The following is a 20840-nucleotide window of genomic DNA, read 5'->3' as shown; positions in this document are numbered from 1 at the left end:
TATGATTTTTGGCCTTAAAATAAATATACTATTAATATATTTTTTTTCCATATACCAAAACCTCTGCTATTTTTGTTTGAAACCCTAAACCCTGTTCTGGGAGAGAACCTAACAGCGAATTTTCTGTGACGTTTACTGTTCTTCTTCGATTTTCGATTCTTAATTCCGCTTCAGAGTCGGGGAAGGATAGATGGCGGACCTTGATTTTGACCTGGACGAGCTGTTGGGCGGCCCCGCGCAGGCTCCCGTTCGATCCACACGCTTCAATCCCAAGAACTCTAAATTCAAGCCGAGGCCCAAAATCGAGCGATCTCAACAGCCGCCACCATCTTCATCTGAATCTTCTGAACTGATTCGACAGGAATCGGATTCCATTCCCTTGCCCAAACAAGAGGAACTTGGTGTTAAACCCGAATTTGCGAACGATGTTGTTGAGATGGACATTGAATTTAAGCGTGTGGGGATAGTTGAAAACGGAGTGAAGAAAGAAGAGACTGAAGATTTAATGGACACTGAGGAAGGGGAGGCTGTAGACGAAGTAGTTCGAGAAATTGACGTGTATCTAACTTCTTCTTTGGATCGGGTATTATTGGGTTTTTAGTTTTAAATCTGTTATAGGAATTTTTTTGAGGTGATTAAATGAATGATCACGGGGCACGAGACCGTGGAACATTTAATTGTTTTTTTTTTTTCTCTTTTGCCATTCAGTTGTATGTGTTGCAATATCCACTTAGACCTTTGTGGCGGCCTTATGAAATGGAAGGAAGATGTGATGAGGTATTCATAATTTCCATTAGCTGGTGAAAATTTATCAACAAGTTTTATCTGGCAACTGTCTTGTGCCAAAAGAAAAAAATGTCCTTGGCCGAGTTGAGAACTGTGCATATGGTGAGACGTGGTGTTGATTTTTCAGGTAAGGGTGAAGCCTGCAAGTAACGAAGTAGAGATTGATTTTGCTGTTGACTTGGAATCCAAGAACTATGATAGAAATGCTGACTCCAGAGTTTTGATGAAAAAGCAGGTTTGTTTTTTAAGATTATTTTATTTGTACACATCGATGTTTCAGTTAGTTATTCATAGATGAGGTAAATGCACCACACTCGTTTCTATAAAAGTTTGGTGCATGAACTATATTAACTATCATATGTATGTTTCAATTCTAGTAAGAAGGCGATGTGGCATCGATTTTCATTCAGTAGAATCGATGATAGTCATAACCTAACATGATGTCCTTATTGTTCTTTTATTAATAAACATGGATAGAGACTTTCATCTACTTCCACTTTTTAACTGCTCATTTTTCTTTTCGGGTGTAAAAGTTTGCATCATCTGTTTTTATTTGTTTCTTGTGTAGACTCTTACTTCATCATGGAAGCCACCTCAAAGAAGTGGGTATGCTGTTGGCGTTCTAACTGGAAACAAGGCATGCCTTTGTATCTCATAGAATCCTTCTGTTTCTCATTTTGAATGCGGGTTGGCTTCTGTTTGATGCTAAAATCTTAGCTGGACAATCACAATCTTCTGTTTGTCACGCAGTTACACTTGAACCCTATCCATGCAGTTGTACAACTTCGACCTTCTATGGAGCATCTTGATTCTGGGGAATCCAAGAGGAAGGTTGTTACCAGTGTGGAAGATACAGTGAAGGTGGAAGAGACCAAAGAGGGAAAACTTTCGGGTTCATCAAAACAATTGGTAAGTTATCTCTCTTTTTTTTTATATCATCAACTAGTATGACATTTATTTATTACACTTCTTTTTACTTAGTTGACATGTCTAAGCATACTAAAAAAATGGCTGAGTTAGTTATGATACCATCTTATATCTCAGCATGTATCATCTCTTGATTATCAACTAGGACTGGAATATAAAGCCATCTTAAACAGGTGGGTACATGAGCATAGGAAATATGTTTATAACAAATGCCCGTCTCTTTGTTAAGTGGATGACGAAGCAGTTTCAGTTCTAATGTCTTATTTTATACATTTGTGTATTACATCTTTGGAATATTGATTTTTTTACCTCAAGACCCTACTTCCTCGCAGATCAAACCATCAGGGCAGGAGAAGGATATTGGAGAAGTATGCGCACCTTGGCTCTCCTGATTCTCTTAATGCCGTTTATTAATTTCATCCCTAATAGTGTAGCATCTGAAATTTAATTTATTCTTTTGACTGCATTGTGTTTCTAATTGTTGGACCATGAGGATTATATGGCATATGATGTCAATAGCAGTGTGTTACTACACAAAAACAAGGAAATTCACTATGCCATTAACAAATAAATGGCTCCAAATTATGCTTTCATCTATGAAATTACTAAATGTTGAGGTCAAAATGCGTTTGCAGTTTTTTTTTTTTGGTGGAAGAAGTTTATTGGCGTTTTTTTGGAGGGGGTTCGTCAAGGAGTTATTCTTCTAATAAATATCAGAAATGCCCTTGGTTGTGGCAGCTTGTCTACTTTCTTAAGGATCATGGTTATATGCTTTGACTAGTCACAATATTACCTATTAAGTAGGTTTTAAATTGCTCGGGTTGCTATAAAGAACTTTTGTTGATACTAATGAGCCAGGAAATTCAAACTTTTATAGAGCTTTTTGCGATTTACCACTGAAGCTGTTGTACATAAGATGAAAGAAAGACTGCGCTAGGATTTTTTGCATGATTGCATGATGAACCAAGGATTCGATGGATGATGGGCACTGAAGTGTATTTAGCATGGATTATAGAGTCTCTTTAACATTTTAAGGATCTTACCGTCAATTTCTGCTTCAAAGTGAAGCGGAAGAAGTTCAATGGTTTGCACTTTGCAGACACTATATTACATGTTTTTTGTGCTGACTTACCACTTTTTAAATGCTATTTTCCCCATTAATACGATTAAAATACTTATCTTTGCCAAAATTTAATTCAGTATAGTTGATCTCCATTTTTTTTAACCTTGATATTTTGCTACCTTTTCAGGATTGGATTCCTCTGACATACCATAGTGCAACAAGTGACATGACATCAAGCTACTCACAAAAAATGGTGGCTCAGGAAGTTTCACCTATACATTTTTCCATGAGCTCGTATGTTTTGAATGCTGCTACTACTTATTCCCATAGTGTTCATCGTATGTATGTTTTCAAATATATATATCTCTTTCTTTGTTCAAATATGAAGGTCTGACTATCTGAATAGCTTGTATCCTGCCACTTCTAATGATCATGTTCAGATTAGCGGTCCTCCAAGAAGGTATCCAATCATACTGTCTTTTTTTATTTCCTTTGTTTTTCCTGATTAGAGAATCCAAGTTTTTGTTCTAATCTCTTTTTGTGCTTTAAGCATCCCTTGTATATCCGTTTTCGACTGCCTCTATCTTAGCTTTATAAATACGAAGCGAAATATAATGTTGAATTGGTATGAACATTAGTGGAAATGTCTCCGACAGCTTTTCTAAGCTCAGTAGATTATCTTTATAAATGGGAGGACGTATCTTTAGTTTGTGATAATATTAATAATATTTTGTTCTCTCCAACTGATGAGCTTCATAGTTGTGTTGCTTTTGCTCGTTTGCATTTCATTTTTGCTGATATTGACACATTAATTTGAATTCCCTATTGATTGAAGCCCATCGTCAGATGTAATCCCTTGTCCATCTTTGTAATCATTTCCTATTTCTTTCTCTACTTCATTATCAGCAGAATGCAGCCATAGAAATGGTCACATATATACTTTTTCCCAAGTTTTAAATTGTTAACATTCCTATGTTGCACAAACTCTTATTTGTTTTTTTGTGTTTTCCAAGTGTTACTTGCTTTTATGTGATTCCTTGTGTAATATAGATGGTGGATGGTATTTCAGGTTGCTGACTCTACCACTAAAAGAACGGTTTAAAACTTGGCTTCTTGAGGTCTGTGGCTGCTTTTATTGTTTCGAAGTTGTCTTATCCAAATTTTTTGGTGATTTTATTGTCTTTGTCAAATGTTTACGTCTCCTGTCTTTTCACACCTACTTTGCTTGGTCTATCATGAATCATGTAGACCATTTTTTTTTATAACACACACACACACATATGTGTATATTTGCTAATGAAGCGTTACACTCTGAGTTGGCTGCATCTTTTCTGGGAAGGGTTGATTTAGACATTGTGGTGAAGGTTGATGTCCTTCAACTTCTAGATTTATGTTCTTCCTTCTCTCTCAGACGCTTCATTTTGGGGCACTTTGGGTCTTGGTTTGTCTTCACCATCACCCAACATCTCCTTTCATCTATCTACCCTTCATGTCTTCTTTTGGCTATGTTATTTGTGGGACGTCTGGTGACATTTAAATATTTCTTCCAATTGATTTGTGAAATTGCTGGAACAGGGTCCATCAATTCATCGATTTGATGCTTTAAAGTACCTAGCATTGGATGAATCCGCTGAAGAAATTTTGGGAGTCTTGCAGGAATATGCCCGATTAGTTCAGGGACTTTGGGTTCCGAAAAGTTCTCTGGTGTATGGAACTGATCAAGGAATAGAAGTTTTAGCCAGGGATTATGTCCTCCTTTTATTTACCAAGAGTCCTCTCATTAACAGCTCTCAATTGCCTCGACGACCTCAACTTGCTAAAGCGATGAAAGATGTCCTGAAAGTATTGTCTGTGGAGAGACCCGCCTTCAGTGATTGGAAACTGAAAGAACTCCCGGATTTTAGTTTCATGAAACTCAATCCCTCAGTCGTAAAAAAACAAGAAGAAGAGTGGGATTGCTTAGACAATAAAATCAATGGTCTTCTTTCTGGAGGAAAAAGTGGACCTGCTATGGTGGCTTCTTCAAAGTCTAACACGACAAACAATACGATTGCGAAAAGTTCCGATAAAGTAGGTACTAGAACTCCAACTGGAGCAAATTCAAGGATCCAAATGTCCGAAGAAGCTCGAGAGGCTATTGCAAAAGCACTTCAAAAACTGTTTAAAAGTGTCAAAGTTTGCAGGTGAGTTGCTCTTTTATATGAATTATTCTTCTCAAGCAGTTAATTATACTTGTGATTGTGAATGCCATCTTCTAGGTAGTAACATCTTGTTACCTGTTTGATACAGAGTTCAGAGACGCTAATTTTATCTATAACTAGATGGTTTAATGTGATTGAGGTGCAACAATTTTCTGACATAATACGTGCTTTGAGAAATATCTTCTCTACCCTCTACCTTCTATAATGGACATACGGATGGAAATGATGTTGACAGTAGAGCTGTGAGCCGATTGAGTGGAAGTTCTAGACACTAATTTGTTTGTTCTCAGATCGAGGACTTGTATGTAGTCTTCATTATTATTTGCTTCACCGAGCATTGGGAGAAATGTTGGTGGACTAGAAGTCTCAAATCAAGTCTATTTCGCTCTTGCTTACTTTTATTGAGCTAACCTGGCTCAATTTGAGCTTATCCGCTTTACTTCAATCTTTGAAGAGGGTTTTCTTGAGGACTTTTAGTTTGATTTGTTAGGTAAATTACTTTTGCATATGCTTTATTATGACAGTTTTCAACAAATTAGCCAACGGTTACGGGACATGGCAGTGTCTGAGTCTGCGCGCTCGACGGGATTTGCTAAAGAGGCTGTAGCTGCAGCGAACAGCATCGATTCTTTTCCTACCGAACTTCAGGCAATCGTTAATCAAGTAGCTGTTAATATTCATGGCATTTGCATTCCGAAATCATCACCAGATCATCCACAGTATGACACATTCAGGTTCCGTTTGGTTACTTCCCTTCTGTTAAAGAACATTCAACTTGCTTTTATTGAAACGATGTCCCTTGTTTGTCATCAATTAATTTGTGATTTTTGCCTTTCTAGGAAAGTTGTCATTAATCTTTTTGTTGCTGAAGGACCAAATGCAAAGCTTAAAAAGGCTTCTATACTTGAGGCTGCCAAGATGGAACTTAAGAGGGATATAACTACTAATGAGTATAATAAGGTCAGTACAAAACGCGTAATATAAATGATGATTGTGAGATGATGGCAATGATGATTTTATATTCAGGTTAAGATTATACTCTCTCCCCTGTCCTTTATGTCAAACTTTTTCCCTGGCCATGGGAATGGGTTTTATTTTATGTTTGAGACCGAGACACTGAGTTACAAAAGTGTGGCAGAGAGAGCTTTGTTATTTTTGTTTGTTTTTTTTAATTTATGCCGACGTCAAGGACATAGCTGGCATGCATGTCATAGGGAAGAGAGAAAAATTGTTCGACCTTATATTTGATGGCAACTTTTGAACTCTGTTTTGGAGTTTCTTTATTTGTGAAGCTGCCTTCATTGTCATCCTTCACAACTTTTTCAAAACTGACGAGGAAATACCTTGTATCTTGCATATCGCAAAATGCTGAAGCTTTAATAGCCAACTTGCCTGCCAACTGCTGACGTTCAGAGTGATCAAGTCTTCTGTGTTTTAGCAATTCCTCCAAGTGTTATTGATTGATTTAATCTTTTTCATTTCTTCTTTGGGTTTGATTTACAGGTCTTGCAGGAATTGTGTATAACTCAAGGTTCTGCTTGGGTACTGAAGAGTGGTGATAGAAACCCGATACATTAAAGTTTATGTTCGCAAATTCACAGTCCAGTATGTGCAGATAGATGTAGCTATAGCATGTATGCTTTCTGAGATGCTCGATTAATAGATCACTGTTTAATTTCTATAAAATAGTAAGTTTGTTTTTTGGCCACTTAATTGAGTTCCTAATTGCACATAAGTTGTGGATGCCGATTTAGACTATTTGATCAAGTTTAGTTTTCGTAATCAAGTTATTACTTGAACAAGGATGGGATGCAAATTTGTTGTCATAAATCATTTGTTATTGGTATCATTCCAACAACTTGATCTAAAAACCTGGAATTGGATATTGTAGTTGATAACTTTCATCATGGATCTACAAGATAAAAGCTTCTTGATTTTTATTAGATAGTAATTGGATCAGTCAAGCCTTCGTTCCATTGTTGGAGGTTACACTTGATTGCTTGAACCTGTAGGTCTTTAGTTTCTACTTTCTGGGCTTGTTTATCGAGTTTGATTCTCACCTTTTGTTTCTTCCTGACAATCATAATTGTGCTCTTCTAGTAGCATCACTTATGCAGCCCTTTTTTGTCTTCTAGTGTCTTTGGTGACTGGCTTATATAATGGTTTCCTGTGTAGGATGTCTCACCTGATACTGGCAAGAATAATACTTTCTGGCTTGGTGATTGATGTCTCAGTTCATCCAAAATAATTCGATTTGATGCTGATGGATGAAAGAGAATTTGCGTATTGATACCATTGTCGAGTTTCCTTGTCCCTGAGGCAAGTGTGCAGTATTTACACCAGGACTAGAATATGAACACGTTGTCCCACATTTTCGTTTATCGTAAGCAGTAAAGCTCTCAGTGGTGGTTTGTTTGTTTTTTCGTTGTCTCCATTGACATGGCGTATTTGATTTCAACATCACCTTAAACTCAGCTATCATGACAGGACCTAAATATAGCCAACACCCCCACCCCCAACTTCTGTTCCACCGATTGAATTTCAGTAAAAACTGAAATCAAGACTTGGGTTTTTTTTCTGTACCCGGCGAAGTTTCTCTTTAAGTCTTACCATTATATTATACCTCATAGATTCACCAGCCATTTTTCTGCACTGGCTTTTTCGAACCATAGTAACCAAATTCTTCTGCAGGTGCGGCCCTGTTCTGTTTCACAGTTTGACAATTTTATTCGAAGTTATAACGTTCAGAGTGAAAAATGGTCTGTACAATAAATTCTCTTGCACCAATTAAATTTGAACTTCGATGGTCATTTATAAATCTAGATGCAGACATGAGGTGATTAGAAAATCTGTCGTCTTATATGATCCGCGGCTATTTCAAACAATTTTCTTCCTCCCTGATGCTGCTTCAATATGAATCCTGATGTTCATCGTCCAATGCAGATTCTCTTTGGTGGTTTGATGATAGATATTGCCGTCAAAATGTACTTTTGCATGAGTTGGAATTGTGGAGACACTTTAGGTTTATTGTATATAAGACGTTCCGTCATTTTTGGATAGGACAAATGTAAATTGATTAATTGATATGGCTTCTTCGATATATTACCTTACCGTATTAAAGTTCAAACACTCAAGTTTGGAGAGTTCTTGATTTTTTGGTTAAAGATTAAGATTTAGATATCAAATATTTGAGAAATATTGTGAAAACATGTGATAATTCTTACATTATATACCGTTGTAATCTTGCTTGCCAATTTCTTGACCTAGTTCGTAGGAAGTCAACCCGTTGGGCTCGAGTTGTATTTGTTCTTTGAGCTGTTAATTTCAACTTTCATCAACTTAATGAGACGGCCAGATTAATGGAGGTCTTGGCGATGTACGAGCATCCAACGTGTTCAACGTCTTTGATACTATTTCAAATCAAAATTTTGTTAAATGATTTGTAAGTCGTTTGTGAACTTTAATGTATCTACTAATATTTTATGAAACATTTGATAAACTCAAATGCCAAATATGAATTCTAGGCTTCTTTACTTATCGGCAATGTCTTGGCTACCCATGGTTTTATATCTTAAGTTTGATTCTGTCTGTCCTAAACTTGATTTCTTTGTGGGTTTTATGGGCTGAAGATTACAAAAAATATGTAGTGAATTACCATTCACCAAAGTGTCTAATATGTACTAAATAACAATGGTATTCTTATAAAGCGATACGAGATAATGACAATAATTGATTGATATCGCCCACAGGGGCACAGGCGAGTTGCTAAGGTCTGAAGTGACGTGGAAAGAAATTCCCTAGCATTGCGGGTTCGATCCTCGTGTGGAGCATATTTTTTGCTGAAATATTGTGGGGTATGCTCTGGGATTGACCATGTTGCTCCCTCCCTTAGGTCCATGTCGCTCGTGCACATCCCTCGATTTAACTCTGCATGAGCCAATGAGCCTATGATTTATGTGAAATGAGGTTCCTTTCGAGGTCAACTTTTTTTTAATAGTTGATTGATACCTTTACACTTTGTTTGAAATAGTAAAAAATGGGAATTGAAATTGGATTTGGAATTGAAATTCTTGGATTTGGAATTCCATTTTAGTGTTTGGCTAATGTTATTTAGGAATTGGATTTAATACTTAAAATTAATCTAATTTTAAATTTTAAAATTTTTGTTTTACTTATTTTTTTAAAAAAATATCTTTCTTTTTAATAATATTTAATAGTCACATTTTTTTTTTACATGATATTTAATAAAATAATTTATAAGTATTAAAAAATATTTATTTTTCGTAAATAGATTTTTTGATAATGAAAAAAATTTCATCAAAATAAAATTGAGATAAAGTCATCAAATAATGATAAATTAAGTTTTTAGCATTAAAAATAATTGAAGTTCATTGTTAAAAAAAATCTACATAATTTTTAAAATATACAAATATTTTAAAATGGTTTCGAAATAATTTTTTCAATTGTATGATAAAATATTTATAAATTAAATGTATTGTTTTTTGAGGACATGATATTTTTAGTTGGTTTGAAAAGAAAAAAAAAATTTATTTTGTGTGTATAATCCAAACCCCATGAAATCTTTTCATTTTTTCCAAGATTTTATTTAGTTATATCAAATCCCATCAAACCCCACCAAACACCAATCCCATTTTAAAATTCTATTATATCAAACGATCAAAATGGGATTTGAAAATCCAAATCCCACCAAATTCCATGAAATCCAGGGAACCAAACACACTGTTAAGATGATGAGAGATGGTAATTGGTTAATTAAAAAAATATCTGAAAACAAAAAAAAGTTCCTACTCGAGTGGTGAGATTCAAGCTGGGGTTGGTTGCGCAAAGAATACAAAACAAGGTGTGATACAACGGTTAAAAAATAATTCTTGACCATTCGAAGTTCATACTGCAACTGGATTCGTCGAATCAGTTGCTGTCTTGTTCGGGCAAGAAGATGAGAGGTGGCCACGTTCTCCACACTCATAACACGTCCGCCTCCTAATCTTTGAACTCACTGCACTTGCTTCATTGTCCTCTGTTTTACTTTCACTAATATTATTGTTACCTTCAGTAACGAGATTGACTACATGATCGTCAGTTTTAACTATACCAACTTCATGACCGTCGGTGTTAATTTGTTTGGCCATGGCTTGTTGCTTCGGGCAAGAAGATGAGAGGTGGCCGCGTTCTCCACACTCGTAACATGTCCGCCGCCTAATCTTTGAACTCACCGCACTTACTTCACTGCTATCTGTTTTAATTTCACTTGCATCATTGTTACCTTCAATGGCTATACTGACTTGACCACCATCAGTTTTACTTTCTTTCGCCATGGATGTTGAGTTGTTCTCAGTTTCATTTCTCCGTACAGCACAGCTTATTCTAACAGGTCTTCCGCAGACAACTTGTTGATCTAATTTCAGTGCAATGTGCAGGGACAGACTATTGGCAAAATCCACATGGGCATACCCCTTGAACTCCTTCGTATCCTTGTCTTCACCTAATCGTATAGAGGTAACCGTACAATCAAAGAAAAGTTTCCTCAAATCATCCTCAGTTATATCCCATGACAAATTACCAACGTAGATCCTATTGTATCCCTCTGAAACTGAAGGGCAAAAGTTTGACGATTTGCTGTGTTTAGATGATTTGAATGGCTGGATTGTCAAAAAGAGACCACCCCTGGAAGATAGTAAAAAGTTGAGTATGAAAATTCACGAAAGTCATGCATTAGAATCAAAGAGCGACTTACATATCGGAACCATGAAGAGCCAACGCTCTTTTAACAGCTGCTTCAGTCTGCAAGAGAGAACAAAAGATAAAACTGTGATAATTTTTGCCTGTCTTTACAATTTGGTGCAAAAATAACAATGACAAATTTCCCATTCTTTTAGACACAAAAATGTCAGTTCTTGTGAAAAATATTATGTGATGTCCTTATTCCACAGATTGACCTACAAATTTATAGAACGAACTTCCAAAGCAATTTGAATTTGTCATCGAGTTCAATTGAGCTCTATCCCACATTGATTTGTCAGTGAAATCCAAAATGATAGCATATCAATGCAATGGACTTCTACATAACTGGGCACAAAACCCTCCACCACATTGGTCTCCCTGCGGCGGTACAAGGTTGAAAACTACCATTATGACGTTTGAGTCTTCACTGTAGTAGTTCAAAGCTCTACCCCGCCCTCCACCTCTTACCATGGTTTTGATGAATTTGAAGACAAGATTATTATTTTCTTCTTAGGCCAGCTTATTATTGTGCATTTTCAAAAGCGAAAATTCTCAACTACGTCTGAGTCAGTTACGGATTTTTGTCTGGCATGAAAACATCTCAAACAACATGAGAGTAGCCGCTCATTCGCAAATCCTTTCTAAGGAATGAATTTTCAGTGTATTGGGCAACCACTTCACTTTCTAGAAAGGACAAGCAAAACATTAATAAGAATGTAAACATAATCATCTGCACAAACTAACTTAATTATAACATCAAACTATATACATTGTTGAGGACTGGTCAGGATATTAAAATATTTCAAATCGAAAGTTAACAATATTGTTTTCTTAAATTCATTTCTAAGTACCTTTTACCATGTAAATTGCAATTTATTAGCTTGATATTAATTTAATAGCGACAGCATCCATGCTCCATTGAAGAATAAGAACTAAGAAGTCATAAATCATATATACTCGAGGATAGGCGAAAAATGATACTCCAGCCAGTCAAAAAACAAACCTTGAAAGTGATTATAGCTATTCCTCTGAACTTCCCGGTGTCTGGAAATAACATACAATCAACATTAATAATTGTACCACAACCTTCAAAGTAACTCCGAATATCATCCTCAGTGGAGTAGTATGGAATGCCCCCAACATATACTTTTGCAGATGATACTTCAACATCCTGTCTGTGGTAAGAATTCAAGTTAAACAAACAAAATGGAAGCAAATGCAACTCTTAGAAAATTTCAGTCTCACTCAAAAATCAAAATCATTGAACACGCATCTCAAATGTCTGTACATTGGTTATCAAAGCCACAATAATGCGTGAAGGTATCTTCTGCATAAAGAACAAGGTGAGGTGCACGAATTATCGAAACAAGATGGACTGGGGTATAATAATTCTAAAATATGGCAAACATAATATCACAGAGGCCATGACTTGTAAGACGTGTGCTTGAACCTTTGAGGCACATCAAGATGTCCACTTCACACGCAAAGAGTGAGTATGTTAAAGGGTTGTGTCTTGTCTTGAACCTAGGCACAAGAGCTTTGCCTCAACACGCTTCGAACCAAGGTGCACAACCCATGCACTTTAAGACATATGCCAATACGTCAACAAGGCTCCCAAGAATTCGTCGAACATGCGCACTAATGGATCTAAAAACCAACGTTTGCATTTAATTAGTAACCTTCCCCGGCAAATAACTACCCGAGCTCAACTTGCACACTGTAATTTCCTTTTAACATATTCTCATATTCATGTAATTCCAAAGGGTATGAGCAATATAAAAGGTGGCACGAATCCTCACCAGATAAAACTACCTTCACTGTTCCATAAAACTTAACCAGCAGCAGGACCACCACAAAGCACTATCACACTAGCACTGCCACTCAGCCATCAAGGGTAGCCATAGTAGCATTTAATCCTTCTAGTTTCCTCCACAATAAGTCAAATGCCATCTCGGTATTACCGTAGAGTTTGATTCTCACTTAATAGGAAATCTATTGCCTTCCTAGATGGACACCAACTTAAAAAAGAAAGCATATTTTATTGATCGCTAAAGGTCCTTTAGTTAATGTCTTTATACAAAAAATATGGCACACCTAAAAAAATTATGAAGGTATACTCACCAAGCACATGTATAAATTTCAGTGAAGGAATCATAAAGGTAATATTCAGTTTGGACAATTTACTCACTCTTGCATAGAATAAAGTTTCCATTCAGAGAAACCACGTACCTCTTACTGCACTCATCCATATCTGCCTTGAGTTGCTCTTTGCTTACTTCATTCCTATTGTTCTCAAACCCATCCTCTTTGACTGGATTGTTTCCCAATTTCCTAGGTTTCTTCTTCTTCTTAGATTCCTTCTTTTTCTTCAAATTTTCTGCCTTATTGTTTTCAACATCACTCTTCACCTTGTTTTCATCTCTCTTCCTCTTTTTCATCATCTTCACCTCCATGTTATCTGAGTTCAACCCACCGTCCTTTTGTCTATCTGTGTCACCAACTAATTCTGTATGCTTTAGAACATCAGAGTTTTCTTGTACCTTTTGTCTTCTTTTTTCTCGTTTCGACAATGTTGACTTGTGGGACTCTGTATTCAGGATCATCTTTATAGAATTAGAGAGTTTCGAATCCAAAGCTCTGAGTTTTTCATCATCCTTGTTTTGAGCCTCTGACTCGACGAAAAGTTCAGCTTTAGCAGCTCGCAGCTTTTGCTTTAACTTTTTGTTTGACAGCACCATCTTTCTTCTGTCCTACCTTCTTCTAGTTGCAATAAAAGAAATTCTGGTACATGCTACGTGAAAATAAAATTACAGATCTCCTAAATTCAAGCCGCTGGGAATCTGCATCAAATTTAAAAATAGACGGAATTTAGTATTACATGCTTTTGGTTGAATTCCAAGCAGACTGTTACTAAGTGTAGTACTATGATTTCCTTTATAAAAATCCTAGATGGAAATTTCGGATTTATAAATGAAATAAATAATGTCAATTAAAATGAACTGTTTTGACAGCTATTCGAGGAACTTCATCAAATATGAAAGAAGTTGTACAACTTCCATTTAGACACGAAGAACCATAGAAAGTTCCATTGGCCAAACATGGCATGGCTGGACTTGATAATCCTTCAACCTCGTAGCAGATCATATGTAGTAAAACATGCTCATTATAAATTTATGGGAAACCAGTTATGAAAGAAAATAAATTAGAAAGTGAAGGTCCCCCCGCGTACAAACTTCAATGGCATGAATCATAAGTCACTACACGTGTCCTTAAATAACCAGAAACACTATTCGACACTGTATAAACTAAACTTTAAGAACATGGCGAGATATTCCGAATTACAGATAAACTGATATAGAAAAAACTCGAATAAAGGTGAAATCTTTGGTCCAGTTATTCCAAATTAAAATACTTTAAAGTTTAGGCATCATGAGTGCTTGATAGAAAGCACCAGGACTTCACAAACGAAAGAAAAAAATGTGAATTATCGGAACAATACAGTTACTTGACAGTTATTTTAATGTCTATTTCAGTCCACTACAGAGCATAACCCTATGGTGCACCGATTGGTCCGTAAATAACCGAGAAATTCGAGCACAATACTTCTGTGATTGATCTATTCAAATCAGAATGTAGTCATGTAAATATTCAAGAATAAATAAAAAAAGGAACACATGACATGGAATAAAAAATTCAGCGTTGCCAGTATGGCTACCAGTATGTTTCCAGTAATGCTATTCCGCCGTTGAACTGCCGCACCTCACCACAAGTCAAACACAGAACATTTTAAACCCCAAGCTCCAAATCCCTGTGCATCCCTGGCCCCGAACGTATAGCGGAGGCAGCGACGTGCGGCGGCGCGTTAGCTTAGCTGTGGAGGCTGGCCGCAGGTTCTCAAAAGAGGTTTACTCTTTGGAAGAATGGGCTTTGGGTTTTGGAGTCCTCTCCTTTTTTTCTTTGGTTGGCGGTGTGCTTTGGTTAGTGAAGTGAGAGGATGATTGTGTAATTTCACAAGGCCCCCTTTTAATAAATATAATAATGATAATTACAATATATTAATATATCCCCAAACAAAATATACAATCCTTAATTCCTTATTAATGTTATTTGATAATTTTAAGGACAATGATACAAAACATCCTCTCATTTTAAAATATCGGGTGACACTCTTCTTTATTTTTTTCATTTTATTTTTGTTTGTTTATTTATCTTATATGAATTTTAATATGTGTCATGATTTCAATCTGTTTGATTCAAGAAGCTCACCCAAAAATGAAACATACAGGACGCACTTCAAAAACACCAAAAAAAATGCAACCAATTCTCTCAACCAAATCAAGTAACTAATAATCAACACTGCAATGCAGAATTCAACAAGATTCCATAAAAATTCAATTATCTAATCACACCCAACAATGAACAAGAATCAAAACAATGCAAAGTAACAAGACAGATTTACGTGGTTCGACACAAGATTGCCTACTTCCACGGGGAGGGAGACCAATCTCTCTATTATTAAAAATTCACGTTCAAGTGTACAATCAATATCCCAAAATATATCGATTACAAAATATAAGAAGATTACAGAAATTTCCAGAGTTCCTCTAAGTTCTTCTCTCTTTGTGATTGTAGTAACCCCGCATCTCGAATTAGTGATTAATGAGTAATTAATCACATGATCATGTTCTTAATACATGATTAGGGATGTCCTGTCGAACTAACGAACTCCAGAAATAACTCTAGGATACTCGAACAAGGCGGGCATGGCTCGGGAGGTTCGGATGCTCCGAACTGGTGTTCGGAGGACCCGAACGTGACCGGAGTCAGGATCGGAGGCCCGAGGAGTTCGAACGATCCGAAGAGGAGTTCGGACGATCCGAAGAGGATCGGAGGCTCCGTCGGTGGGATCGGAGGACCCGAACAGGGTTAGGGCTTACGTCATCAATTACGTCAGCAAGGTGACATCATGGCTGACGTCACTGATGGGACTTCGGAGGATCTGAAGTGAGGATCGGACGGTCCGATCATGTTCGGACGATCCGAAGTCATGATCGGAGGATCCGAACCAGTTCGGAGGGCCCGAAGCCGAGTTCGGATGGCCCGAACGCCGTCTATAAATAGAGGAGCCGAGGTTCATTTGTGACTCGCTCATTTCCTCTCTTCTCTCTCAATTCCTAAGCCTTCTAACTCAGATCTAGGGAGATCTAGGCGTCCTACGGGAAATCCGAAAGTGGATTAGTGATCTAGACGTCGTCGCGGAGCTATGGCCTAGTTTTGAGGCTATCTACAGCAAAGGGCTAACGACGGACGCAGGTATAGCTTTGGCATCCTAAAAATATTTAGGAGTATGCATTAGCTTAGTTAAGGCTTTTAGAGCTTTATTGTTGATGCATGGATATTTGCATTGTAGTAGCAATAGACTGGACTAGTAGGCTTGGAGTCTAGACCAGCGGAGCTAGGTTTGACCAGCAGTGTTAGAGGTACGTAAGTACTGACCGAGATAGCCGGCATGATATATTTGCATGTATGTTGCATGAGTATGTGCTATATGCTTTATCATGTTTTAGCATGTTTTACCATCTTAGCACATACATGATTTTACGTGTGACTGCATCCGGAGAGATGTGAGTCATTGACAGCCTCCATAGGGAACTATGATCTCATTTTGGACTCGAGTCAGGTATGACAGTTTCCAGATGGGACTTGTATCCTGTTTTGGATTCGGGTTAGGATGGGGTTGGCTCAGCCCTGATATGGAGTATACGAGTACCCCGCGGAGTCGCTCTCTAGCCGATACTGTATATTTTCGGCGCCATGAGCAAGTGTTTACATTTGAGTTTTAAATCTTATGTGTGCGCATATTTGTATTTATATCATTGCTTTCGTATTGAGCGTTGTCGCTCACGCCTCAGTGTTTGGGTATCGTGGTGTACCTTGTGGCGGGGCAGGTTTGAGGATGGACGGTCCAGACGGCTCTCAGCAGGATTGAGCTTTGGAGAGTGCGAGGTTGTAGAGGGTAGGGATTTGTTTACCATGAACTTTCGATTTGGTTGTATAACAGTACTTATACACTTGTGATATCGTCGGTTGTATTCTGCCGATTGGATTTGCTGTATTTTAATTATCCGCTCTTTACGCTTTAAGTTTTAATTGCATGCGCTTTTATCGTAACTCTGATTAGTTAGTGGATCCGGGTTGGTTCACTACAGTGATCGACTCTTGTCTCTTGATCTCAGCTCACAGCCATTGTGTAGTGACCCTGCATGGAATCACCTACTAACTGGCAACTAATAGCATACATTAAACTTAATACATCAAAATTCTTAACAGAGTAAAAACGTGCGGAAACATAATCCATAATTTACATAACAGCTTAGGAAAACATATCCAGGCTTAAATCTGTAGTGATACAACCATATTGAAATGCTTAAAATAAACTGTCTAAAACATTTATACAGCTAAACAAATCATGATGTATAAAATCCCCTGAAAAGCTCTGGCTCCCTAATCCTGCCTCGAGCTACCGGCTCCGTCCATCATGCGACCTGCCCCGTGGAATGGGTGTCCAAGATAACAACTAGGACGTGAGCGCTAACGCCCAGTACATAAACATGAGTAAACATATGTATATGATGCATGCAACATGATGACTGGTAAATGGTCATCTGAAAAGTCATGCTCAGTACCGGTGCCATATGAGTGCTGCCACCGCATGGATCAACCTCTGGGTGCAACCACACTCGTCTAATACACCAGAGTAGTCAGACATACATGTCCCCGCCGTCGCGGTACTCTCAGTGACAAACTATCGAGTATAGAGCTGAGCGGCTCTATAATCAGGTATAACAAGGTATAGGCTCAACGTGTATGTGCACATGATATATGAATATAAAAAACGATAAAACATACATCATGCCACATAATAATGCCAAATAAATGCAACATATAAACATGTATACTCGCTGGCAATCTCAGTCAATGTGTATGTACCTAACACCGAATTCTGAACTAAGCTGGAAAAAGACAACCCCTAGCTGTCCTAGGTCAACTCCCGACCCGACCTGGTCTCAAGTCCGACCCGACCCGACCCGACCTGGCCTCTTGGTCCGACCCCGAGCTCTTCCTTCCCGAGCTATTCCTTCCCGAATTCCCGAGCTACTCTTTCCCGACCCGAGCTACTCTTTTTCGGGTAAAGATATGAAGTGAGATGGAAGTGATGTGAAAAATAACTGAATCCCCAGCTCTTATTATAGACAAATATTTGTGGTGATCAGGGTTCTTGAGCTGACGTCGAGACGTCCGAGCTCCTATAAGCACGCCACGTATCAGATACTTAAGCTGAGTCACTACCATTATTGACAGCTCATGCTTAGGCGCCAACTGTCATTCATGCAAGCGTCCACACACCTGCCTGCCTGTCTTGGAGGGTTCGGGCTTCCCTATTAGCAGTTCGGGATTCCCTAGCAGCAGGTCGGGATTCCCTAGCAGCTCATGTTTCCCTAGCTGCTCATAATCCCTAGCTGCAGTTCAGCAGCTCAACAGTTCAGCAGTTTAGACTGGACCCTTAATCATGATTATCATATTATTATCTTAAAATGGAATCTGGGTTACTACATTCTCCCCACCTTTAGATATTTCGTCTGCGAAATAAAATCTAAAGACAAATTAAGATAACAATATGAAACAGAAAATCATGTTTTATTACAACAACGGTAATTACATCTTTACATGGTAATTAAAAGTACAAAGCAAATAACTCAGGATATTCTGCTCGCATATGGCTCTCGATTTCCCAAGTTGCTTCCTCAACGCCTCGGCGTTGCCACTGTAACATCACAAGTGGTATAGTCTTGTTTCGAAGAACTTTCTCCTTCCTGTCTAGAATACGGAGTGATCGTTCAACATACGACAGATCTTGCTCTAGCTGAACTTCAGAAGACTGAATCACATGTGATTCATCAGCTATGTACTGTCGAAATAACGACACATGAAAAACATTATGTATACTGGAAAGAGATGGCGGTAACGCCAAACGATAAGCAACATCTCTGATCTTCTCCAGTATCTGGAAAGGTCCAATGAAACGAGGTGACAACTTGTCTTTCACACCGAATCTCATCACCTTCCTGAAAGTTGATACTCGCAAGAACACATATTTACCAGGCTCAAACTGCAATGGCCTGCGATGAATATTAGCATAACTGGCTTGTCTATCTTGAGCAGTTTTGATTATCCTCTTGATAAAATCTACCTTGTCTGCAATCTGCTGCACCAACTCAGGACCCTCGACTTGTTGTTCTCCTACTTCATTCCAGAATAACGGAGTACGAAACCGTCGACCATACAATGCATCGAAAGGTGTCATATCAATACTACGATGATAACTGTTATTGTAAGCAAATTCGATCAAAGGTAACTGATCCTGCCAAGATAAACCAAAGTCCATGACAGAAGAACGTAGCATATCCTCCAATGTACGAATCGTCCGTTCTGACTGCCCGTCAGTCTCCGGATGATATGCAGTACTTAAACTCAGAGTGGTACCCAACAACTGCTGAAAACTACCCCAGAAACGTGAGGTAAATCGCGGGTCTCTATCACTGAATATGCTCACTGGAATTTCATGCAATCGCACTATCTCATGGACATATAAGCGTGCCATGCGATCATAAGAATACTCCCGGATGTAAGGAATGAAATGTGCTGATTTTGTCAAACGGTCAACAACGACCCAGATAGCATCACACTGACGTGACGTCATAGGCAAGTGGGTAACAAAATCAATAGTCACGTGCTCCCACTTCCATTCGGAAATCTCAAGATTCTGCAGTAATCCACCTGGTCGTCGGTGTTCAGCCTTGACCTGTTGACAAACCAAACATCTTGAAACAAATTGATATACATTTCGCTTCATCCCTTTTCACCAGAATCTAGTTCGCAAGTCTTTATATATTTTCATACTTCCAGGATGAACATATAATCGACTCATGTGAGCTTGAGAAAGAATATCATTTTTTAGCTCCGCAACATCAGGCACAACCACTCGATTCGATAAGCATAATAAACCATCTGCCTGATAATGGAATCCAGATGTATTAACTCCATTGGCAAGACGTGCCAAACGATGAGTCTTATCATCAGATATCTGAGCATCTCTAATCCGAGAATACAATGCTGGCTCAGATAGAATAGTATACAATCGAATCCCATTCCTCCATTTCTTGTGCTTGAGCGTTAAACTCAATGAACAACACTCTTGAATCATATGAGATACTTCACTAGTCTGAAGTGCAGAAAATCTCACCTGCCGACTCAAGGCATCAGCAGTAAGATTAGCAGAACCTGGATGATATTTGATTTCGCAATCATAATCCTTCAGAAGATCCATCCAGCGTCTCTGTCGCATATTCAACTCTGCCTGAGTGAATAAATACTTCAAACTCTTGTGATCCGTGAATATCTCAAATTTTTAGCCATAAAGATAATGTCTCCAAATCTTGAGAGCAAATACAATGGCGGCTAACTCGAGATCATGTACTGGATAATTATTCTCATGTGTCTTCAACTGTCGAGAAGCATAGGCAATAACATGTCCATGCTGTGTCAGAACACATCCTAACCCCTGACCAGAGACATCAGTATAGACAACATAACCTCCTGATCCAGAAAGTAGAGCTAGCACAGGTGCAGTAGTAAGACGTTTACGCAGCTCGTGAAATGACTCCTCACAATCCGAGGACCATATGAAGGAAATATCTTTCCGAGTAAGCTGAGTTAAAGGCCTGGCCAACTATGCAAAATTCTCGATGAACCGACGGTAATAACCCGCTAGACCCAAGAAACTACGAATCTCAGCAACCGTCGTCGGACGAGACCAGTTCAGCACTGCCTCTATCTTACTAGGATCAACAGATATTCCTTCGCTAGAGATCACATGACCGAGAAATACTACCCGATCAAGCCAGAATTCACACTTGCTCAATTTCGCATACAGCTGCTTATCTCGTAACGTCTGCAACACAATCCTCAGATGTTGTGCATGCTCATCCTTGTCATGAGAATAGACAAGAATATCATCAATGAAGACAATGACAAATCTATCCATATATTCTCGAAATACC

The 20840-nt window shown here is 38.1% G+C and overlaps 2 protein-coding genes across 5 annotated transcripts; one reads left to right on the top strand and one right to left on the bottom strand.

Moving 5' to 3' along the window:
* Positions 1-44: 44 nt before the first annotated feature.
* On the top strand, positions 45-8077 carry LOC140881315 (uncharacterized). 4 transcript variants are annotated; one of them, XR_012149915.1, is made up of 15 exons: positions 45-583; positions 709-777; positions 914-1021; positions 1355-1423; positions 1537-1695; positions 2046-2081; positions 2964-3070; positions 3165-3236; positions 3846-3894; positions 4352-4959; positions 5502-5711; positions 5817-5937; positions 6481-6611; positions 7153-7296; positions 7669-8077. XR_012149915.1 is itself a non-coding variant. In XM_073286519.1 (14 exons), exons 1-13 carry the CDS (start codon positions 191-193, stop codon positions 6553-6555), a joined length of 2076 nt encoding a protein of 691 aa, XP_073142620.1. In that variant the 5' UTR covers positions 45-190; the 3' UTR covers positions 6556-6577; positions 7153-8077. The 4 variants fall into 4 exon arrangements, 2 of the variants coding, with proteins under 2 accessions (XP_073142620.1, XP_073142618.1); XR_012149914.1 differs by having other exon boundaries at positions 7153-8077; XM_073286519.1 differs by having other exon boundaries at positions 6481-6577; positions 7153-8077.
* Positions 8078-9715: 1638 nt separating this feature from the next.
* Positions 9716-14680, bottom strand: LOC140881646 (phragmoplastin interacting protein 1). The gene is made up of 5 exons (XM_073287120.1): positions 14435-14680; positions 12949-13559; positions 11723-11894; positions 10733-10779; positions 9716-10662 (listed from the first exon to the last, which is right to left on the bottom strand). Exons 2-5 carry the CDS (start codon positions 13455-13457, stop codon positions 9882-9884), a joined length of 1509 nt encoding a protein of 502 aa, XP_073143221.1. The 5' UTR covers positions 13458-13559; positions 14435-14680; the 3' UTR covers positions 9716-9881.
* Between the last annotated feature and the right edge of the window lie 6160 nt (positions 14681-20840).

This window comes from Henckelia pumila, chromosome 2 (genome assembly GCF_033568475.1).
Source record: "Henckelia pumila isolate YLH828 chromosome 2, ASM3356847v2, whole genome shotgun sequence".
Lineage (NCBI taxonomy): Eukaryota > Viridiplantae > Streptophyta > Magnoliopsida > Lamiales > Gesneriaceae > Henckelia > Henckelia pumila.
The sequence above is the reverse complement of the archived record's forward strand: the minus strand, read 5'-3'. Positions and strand labels throughout refer to the sequence as shown.